Here is an 8,606-nt window from a genome sequence, read left to right on the forward strand (position 1 = left end):
AACTCCACCGCATAGATCCTACCTGTAACCTCAGTATTGTGGACCTTGCCTTTTCCGACAACGCTGACATCTATAAAGCATTATATAGCTTTGTCGTAGACGCGCAATTACGCCTGTGATCTCCTCTTGTACTTCCTTTGCTTTTACTCGGGCAAATCCGGGCACAGCTTTTCTCTCTTTCACTTTCCTTCATTGGCTGATTGCCTTCTTGCACGCACACTCATTCGCGGCTTTTCTGTTGCATCATAGTTTCTCACTTTTCTAACATGTCTTTCTATTGGTTTTTTTTACCCGAAGAATGGCGTATGGGTATCTAGGGCTCTCTAGCCAACATCACACCGAACCGAACCGAACTTGCTGTTGTGTAGAAACAGCTGAAACTGGATCAGCTTCTTGTTCCCCTTCGTAGCGTGTAACTACTTGCTGTGTTTCTTGTAATGTTTGCTGTTGTATAGTGTCTGTGAGATCGAAGACATTGATGAGAATTTCCACGGGAAGTTCTTTTTCATCTTCGTCACCGTGCCTAAACTTTAGTTTATTGGCGTGTGCACGAACCAGCCAACTTTGTGTTTGAACAAGCACATTATACAGAACTTTGCCAACCCGCTCGATGATTTTCCCAGGTATCCACGACCATTTATTAGTTGCATGAACCTGAACAAAAACTTGCGTACCCGAAGCAAAAACTTTATTTCTTGCTCCGTGTTTTCGATTATACTGCATCTCTTGCTTGAGCTGTTTCTCATTTGTAGATACTTGACAAGAAGAAGATTTCAATAAATCCAATGATGTCCGTATTCGTCTACCCATCAGTGCTTCAGCCGGAGACAACTTGTTAGGAACATTTGGATTTGGAATGGACCTATAACACTGTAGGAAAACAGAAAGAAAATCCATTGACGAAAGATTGCTACTATTTTCCCCAGCTTGTAGTTTAGCAAGTCCACGCTTGAAAGTATCCACGAAACGCTCAGCCTGCCCATTTGAGCTAGGATGAAAAGGTGGGCTGCGTAAGTGTTGTATTCCATTTAATAAACAATAAGATTGAAACTTCTCTGATATAAACTGAGTTCCATTATCTGAAACAATTGTTTTAGGTATTGCAGCGAAGCGAGCAAAAATACTTTGAAGTATACTAATTGTTTGCTGTGCAGAAATTGATTGTGTCGGTATGACTTTTGGCCATTTGGAGTAAGCGTCCACCAGAACAAAAAAGTATTCTCCATTTAATGGACCGTCATAATCAATATGCACTCTCTGCCAAGGTGCTGCTGGCTGAGTCCAGCTACATAAAGAAACCTTAACAGGAGCCTTTGCGGTGAGTGCACAATTTCTGCAACGCTTAACAAATTGTTCAATGTCCGCATCTATTTTCGGCCAATATACATATGAACGTGCCAAAATCTTCATTTGTTCTATTCCAGGATGACCCTTGTGAATCTGTCGAAGAACCCGTGAACGAAAACAAGACGGCATCACGATTCTGTCATTGAAAGAAAGACAGCCTTGGACTACCGACAATGAATGGCGTCTACGAAAATAAGACTGCAAAGACAACTCTTCTACAGTCTGAGGCTATGAGGTAAGAGTATATTTAATTACTTCCTGAAGAATATCACTCTTCTTAGTTGCCTCTTGAATCTGTTGAAAGGTAATCGGCGCAACTGGCCCCGTTTGTAATGACTCTTGCAAAGTCAAAGATAAATCATCCTTCAATTGAATAGAAGCAATAACAAAATCCTCTTCAGGGCGATTCTGCTGATCAATGAGTCTGGACAATACATCAGCATGTCCAAATTCTGTAGTTTTAATGCACTCGATCTGAAAATCGTAAGACAGTAACTGCAAAGCCCATCGCTGCAAACGATTCGCTGAATGAACAGAAATCCCCTTTTTGTTTCCAAAAATTTGTAATAACGGTTTGTGATCCGTTTGTAAAGTAAAATGCCTTCCAAAAATCATTCGATGAAATTTCGTAATGGCAAACATAATTGCTAAAGCTTCTTTTTCGATTTGACTGTAATTCTGTTCCACAGGAGTAAGACTTCTAGCAGCATGACTGACTGTTTGATCTGGAAAACGATGTAAAATGCAAGCTCCCAGACCTTCGTTTGAAGCATCTGCTGCCACAATGATTTCATACTTTGGATTGTAATGAGTGAGCAACAGATTAGATGTCAAAATCTTCTTGAATTGTTCGAAAGACTTCTGACAACGTGAAGACCATGACCATGGTACATCCTTCTTAAGCAAATTGTCCAACGGACGTCGCAAAATGTGCATATTGAGAATAAATCGAGAATAATAATTAANTGCTCCCAAGAAAGACCGTAAGGTATTTAAATTCTTTGGTGCTGGCATATCTATGATGGCAGAAACTTTTTTCGGATCTGGATGTAATCCTTGCCCATCAATGACGTAACCAAGATAATTGATCTTTTCTGTGAAAAAGGTACACTTTTCAAATCGTAGTCGAAAGCCATAATCTTGAATACGCTCTAAAAGACGTGTTAAATTGCGATTATGCTGCAAAATTGTTTCTCCACCAACAACTAAGTCGTCAATGTAAGCAAAAACATTTGGTAAGCCAGAAATCATGGAGTCCATAATGGCTTGAAACTCTCCAGGAGCTACAATGACCCCAAAAGGCATACGATTGTATACGTAAAAACCGCGGTGAGTATTGATTGTAAGAAATTTCTTTGATTCATCATCAATCTCAATCTGCAAAAAGGCGTCTGCCAAATCTAAGTGACTGAAATATTTGCAATTTGACAGCTGTAAAAATATTTCATCTGGCAAAGGAAGTGGATGACGATTAGGTTCCAGAGAAGCATTAAGTCCCGTTGAAAAATCTGCACAAATCCTAATCAAGCCATTCTTTTTGCGTACCACAACAATCGGTGTCGCCCACTCTGAATATTTGATGGGTAATATAATTCCATTTTGCTCGAGACGATCGAGCTCAGCATCGACTTGCGGCAAAATTGCATAAGCGACTGGGCGCTTCGGCTTGAAAATCGGCTTAGCATCTGGTTTTAAATAAAGTTTGACCTTTGCTTTTGTGCAACGTTCCAAACCGCTTGCAAAGACATCCTGAAATCTGCGCTGAAATTCGGTGATATCGAATTGCGATTTATTGACATTGACTAAATGGCAAAAAGTGTTCAATGATTGATCCCACAGATTAAATGCAGAGATCCAATCCAACCCCATTATATTCAAAGCTGGATTTGAAGTTACAAAACATTGAAGCTGCTTGGTGACTTCCTGAAAAGTTACTGTACAGGTAAACTCTTGAGTGAAATGAATTGAATTGCTGGATGCATCCCGAGCAACATGCAAAGTGATCGTTCCTGAAGGCTTGTCGAGATCAATCCATGTTTGATTTGAAATAATAGTTAGATCAGAACCCGTGTCTAATTGAAGCTTTACAGGCTTTGAATTAATTAAAATATCAATATATTTCCGACTCGAACCAATTAAAATCTGATTGACTGAATGAATTGTCTTGACGCTTTTTTCAGAGCTTTTATCACCACTTGGGTTTAACTTTCTTACTGGACGCACAATAACCATCTCTATGACCGACAACTTTACATTTTTGACACTTGTGTGTTTTAAAAGTACAGTCTTTGGAGAAATGTAAGTTACTGCAAAACCAGCAAGGTGTCGAAGGTTTTTTGTCAGATAAATTTTTTTTGTTTTTGTTAAATTTACCCTGCTCCTTCTGTCCGTTTTTAAACTTCCTTTTTGAACGGAAATTTTTAGATTGCACAAGAGCAACCGTCCCAACGTCTGTGGTTTGATTTTGCACCATCGAATTATCCTGTTTAAGATTCACCATTCGTTGACATTCGACGGCTAAATCTTGAACGGTAAGCGAGTCTGACTTAATATCAATTAAGTGTAATAACTTGGTTCTAATGTCAGTATCTGATGCAGAACGTAGTCCACAAATAAACATTAAACATTTAAACTGATCTGCAGTAGTTGTCGAGATCTGAAATTCTTCACACCGTTTGTTAACCAAACCAGCATATGTTAAGAAATCGTGTTGATCTGATTTCGACGCATTAAGGCAATTATATCGCTGATGAAAACGCGATATTTTCTTTCCAAACATGTCGGTAAGATTTTTTACTGTATTTGCNAAATCGAAATCTGTATATTCTTTTGGCAAGATGTAGTTAACATACTTCGTGTGAACTGTCATGCTTAATTTACGTAGGAGTAGTCTGACCTTTGCTAAGTCGTCCAATGCTTGGGCATCAACGGAAAATAATCCTCGGTAACGTACATACCATGCATCGAAAGTCAAACCATTCTCCGGATCGTAAATAAATTCTGTGATTGAATTGGCTAACGCATCCATTTTAATTTCCAGGCCTGTAGGTGCGGATGAAGGAGCCTTGAGAATCTTGGCGATGTGGCTCGCAAATTCCTGCTGCTGGGCATAAAACTGCTGCTGCATCAACTGCTGAAACTGCTGCTGTTGCTGCTGCATCAACGGCGTTAATATCTCACGGAGACCTTCCATAATCCTCGTCGCCAAAAACTGTTTGTTCACTCACGAAATAAATTAAACTTCGTTCTTTTACAAAACTTGAGTCGGTTTATTGAACGTGTGAATGGAAACAGGAATGGACTTGGAATGAATGAAGATACATAATTGAACAAAAGAATCGTTGTTGAGAATAATTGAATGATTGTGTATATCGGTTGCTAAGATGACGTTCGATAGTAGTAACGATATCGATGTATCGATTACTACAATATATCAATCCATCTTTTTCTGATGCATCTTTATCTGATGAGAGTGACGTAGTAGAACTGCCAGAACTACCGCTATTTTCGCTTTCAGGAACATTCGATATTTTTTTAGGCTCCGACAACTGTATGTTCACAATACGTGCCTGCTTTAATGCAGTGGCTAATAAATATTCGTCCTGCTCTAATTCAGGTGAGGCTCTAATTCAGATGACTCTACATTTGAATGAGTCTGTACTATCCCCGGATTTTTTCCTAGCAGAATCATTCAAATCCTGTACAGTGCATGTAAAGGTGACGAATGATCATAGAGCCCTCTTCGAGTTCTTAACTAAAAATGACAAATCATATTATAAAAATAACATAATATTTAATATTTAATATTTTGATATCAATATTTTCATACTAATAACAAGTATTCGACAAATTGAAATTTTAGAGGGGAATAGAAATAACAATATTGCAAACATGAATAAAAATAAAAAACAATAGAAATTCTATTTTTCCTACTTTGTCATATGTTGTATTATAAGGTATCGATGTACAGATGTAATTACGACAATACCTGAGAAAACAGATTTTCTAAACAGTCTTGGTTTAGACGATGAGTTAAAATATATTTGATATCTAATTTCCTTTTAAGCTCTTCGAATAAACTCATAAGCGATTTTGTTGATATAATTATGCCTTTTTGGAAGACTTGCATAGTTGTTTTTCCTACACATAACTTGCCACTGATAGTCATTAACATATCATTTAGAGCTTTATTCTGAAAATCTATATTCAATCCATATGGTTTTTTGGAAGGAATGTTTGTTATTGGTGTATATGAATTCATTATATCAAACCAAGTATTGACTAATTGAAAAAACTCTCCCACATTTCGTGCACAACTTTGATCTTCACCTGGCAAATACTGTTTTAAAGCGGTAGCTATAGTATTAGAAAATAACTGTGCTGCTAATCTTACATTTTGTCTTTGTGCCTTTTCACATTTCAAGTGTAACTGTCTTAACTTGTAACATGAATTGATCTCTGTTCTAATCATTTCTAATAATGTTTTTACTGGATTCTTGTTCAGTACTTCTCCGTTGCTTAAAATAAAACCATTGTCCAAAAACCAGTTCCTTAGTAGTTTTAACAAATGTGGAACATCCGCAAAAACATAAATGCGATTCTTTGTTGCAGGATGTTCTATTGATGTATTGTCGATATTGATGTTGAATTCTTTCCACAAACTTTGATTGCTACTATCACAATTTGATGTGCAGGCGACAACGTTGTAATTGTTTTCATGTAATTTTGTGATTACATTTTCTAATAAGCTTTTAGTCACTTTCTGGTCAAATCCTATATACATAGGCTGCTTCCACTTATCGAACAATCTTCTCGCCATTATTACTTGCATGTAAGAATGTAAACCAACATCATTTGTTTTTTTTCATCATTTGTTTGATCATATTCATACATTGATGCAACTTTCATTTAATCAAAACATAAAATTGTGGTTCAATTAATATCATTTTTAACTTTGCCAGCCGTATTCATAATTCATAGTACATTCTCTAAACATCCGCTTCTTAAACTTATATTACTAGTTCATTGTTGCAAAGATGATAATCCAAGTAACGGATAATGCAATGTTTTCCTTAAATATATATAGCAACGTTTACTAAAATATCTCACTGTAAATGCTTTAGATAACTCCTCCACAGTCCATCGTGCTTTACTTTTTTTCTTTAAAAGAATTTCCACTTTATTTGGTGTAAATAAATCTTTCAACGCTACCTTTAGTTTCTCTTCAAATTTAATGTTTTCTTCTTTTAATTGGTTTTCAAGTTTTTGTATCAATATTTGATTTTTTTCCTGTAGTATTTCCAATTCTTTTTTAAGTGTAGACTCTAATTCTTTATTTTTTTTTGTAAAGTTCACTATTGTTTTGTGTTAATATTTGATTTTCTTGTTGTAGTATTTCCAATTCTTTTTTAAGTGTAGACTCTAATTCTGTACTTTTTTGTTTTAAAATTTCATTTTCTTGATGCATTATTTCTAACTCTTTTTTAATTGCAAGATTATCTGATTCTTTGCTGCATGAAAAAACTCTTACATTATCAAGACTTGTACTTTCACTTTCCACTTCTACATTATCAAGATTTGTATTTTTACTTTTCTCAATTTGTTCCACAGGTTGAACTTTTACTATATTTGATTCTTGAAGTATCCTTGCAGATTCCATAGATTTGTTTTTCGTATCTTCCGTTCTGTATTCTAATGGGAGTAAATTTAATGAAGGAATTGCTGAAAAACAAAATAAGTATAAGACAAAATATATAAGCAGATGTAAACAACTAATATTATCTACTTACCTGTTTTTTTGAGTTTTTTTGGTTGGGATCCAGTTAATCTTGCCTGTAGCTCATCTTCATAATCCTCTGGTTTAAAATGCAAGCTACATATTCTTTTATATTCCGGGTTGAATTTATCCTTCCTGTAACATTTCTTGATCCATTCTTTCCTAATTGTACAATCTTTAGGAAATGTAAAGAACATTATACGTTCTTTATTTTCCTTCGTTTTCTTTGAATTTTTTTTGCAACTAGCAACACTGCAAACAGTTCCTCCTGGCATCTAAATAAATCATTATACTTATAAAATTTAACTATCGTACCAAATGCTTACTTAATTTTTTCTTATATGACTAACTTAAATTCATGGAATATATTGCACTGAATTATCAAAAATAGACTTTATACATATTTAACACGTTGACTGCCACGCTACTTTGTAAGAAAATCTCCGTCAGACCACGCGCGATGCTATACAGCGCGCTCTTCAGACTGAAGTTCGAACGCTACAACATCGGCAAGCTTCTTAATATTATTGCCGGGGGTAGCGGCTACTTTTATCTATCGGCATGACTTTGATTCGGTAGCGCTTTGAAATGCGGTACGAAGCGGCTTCAGTGCAGGACAAGGAGCCTTCCGCTTGTTTTGTCGATTACTCGGAATATGTATAAGCCGAGTTATAACGTGAGCACAAGAGATCTGACCACGGAATGGAAAAGACGTCAGTCTTTTAGTGACACTGCCTCCAGCACGTCGATCCGGTCGCGAACGGGAGGAAAATTTGTAATAGGCATTAGTTGAAAATCTTTCTGCAAGAACGAAGTATCTAAGAAAGTGTGTGATATTTGAAAGTTATTTCTTCGTTTTCAAATATTTTTCAGTTGTGGTGAATAGTTAAAATTTGACGATATATTTATAACTTTCGAAATACCTACCAATCTACCTTGTAAGCACTCAAATAAGCGTCACCCGAGTACGGGTGACGCGGCCTAATTAGGATTTTTGACGTCACCCGAATACGGGTGACACGGCGATCAACGTGTTAAAATACAAAAGTTTTACAAATAGAATTCTTACCTCAGATATTAAACACTACATCGCTATCAAACTATCAAACAAAGCACTGATGGTTTGGTTTTTGGTGCTCTTTTGACTCAGTGGACCTACAAAGCTAGTCCATTCTACGTCTTTTTGAAGATAGATTTAAAACCGTGGATTAGGTTTCTGACACCAAGCCACGGAGTTGTATACATGTGTAAATTAACAGAAATAATAAGAAAATGGTGTAAAACACCGAAAATGTGGTGTAAAACACCGACAATTGTCCAAAAATGTTCACAGCGTAACTGCGCACATCCAACCGATATGGCTGATGCAATCCAACCATAGTTGCAAACTCGAGCCGGCTAGCACCGAGAGCACCGAGGTGTTCCCAGTGGCTCCCAACACCTCGGTGCTCTCGGTGCTAGCCGGCTCGAGTTTGCAACTATG

At 36.6% G+C, this 8,606-nt stretch overlaps 1 protein-coding gene across 1 annotated transcript; it reads right to left on the reverse strand.

Moving 5' to 3' along the window:
• Nucleotides 1-333: 333 nt before the first annotated feature.
• On the reverse strand, nt 334-8,502 carry LOC109861987 (uncharacterized protein K02A2.6-like). Its single transcript, XM_020441868.1, has 8 exons — nt 8,435-8,502; nt 7,137-7,285; nt 6,878-7,068; nt 4,324-4,558; nt 3,721-3,936; nt 1,603-3,149; nt 1,125-1,440; nt 334-1,079 (listed from the first exon to the last, which is right to left on the reverse strand). The coding sequence occupies exons 1-8, from the start codon at nt 8,500-8,502 to the stop codon at nt 334-336; spliced, it is 3,468 nt and encodes a 1,155-aa protein (XP_020297457.1).
• Nucleotides 8,503-8,606: the final 104 nt, after the last annotated feature.

The sequence above is a fragment of the Pseudomyrmex gracilis genome, unplaced genomic scaffold (genome assembly GCF_002006095.1).
Source record: "Pseudomyrmex gracilis isolate BER0280 unplaced genomic scaffold, ASM200609v1 scaffold_1231, whole genome shotgun sequence".
NCBI lineage: Eukaryota > Metazoa > Arthropoda > Insecta > Hymenoptera > Formicidae > Pseudomyrmex > Pseudomyrmex gracilis.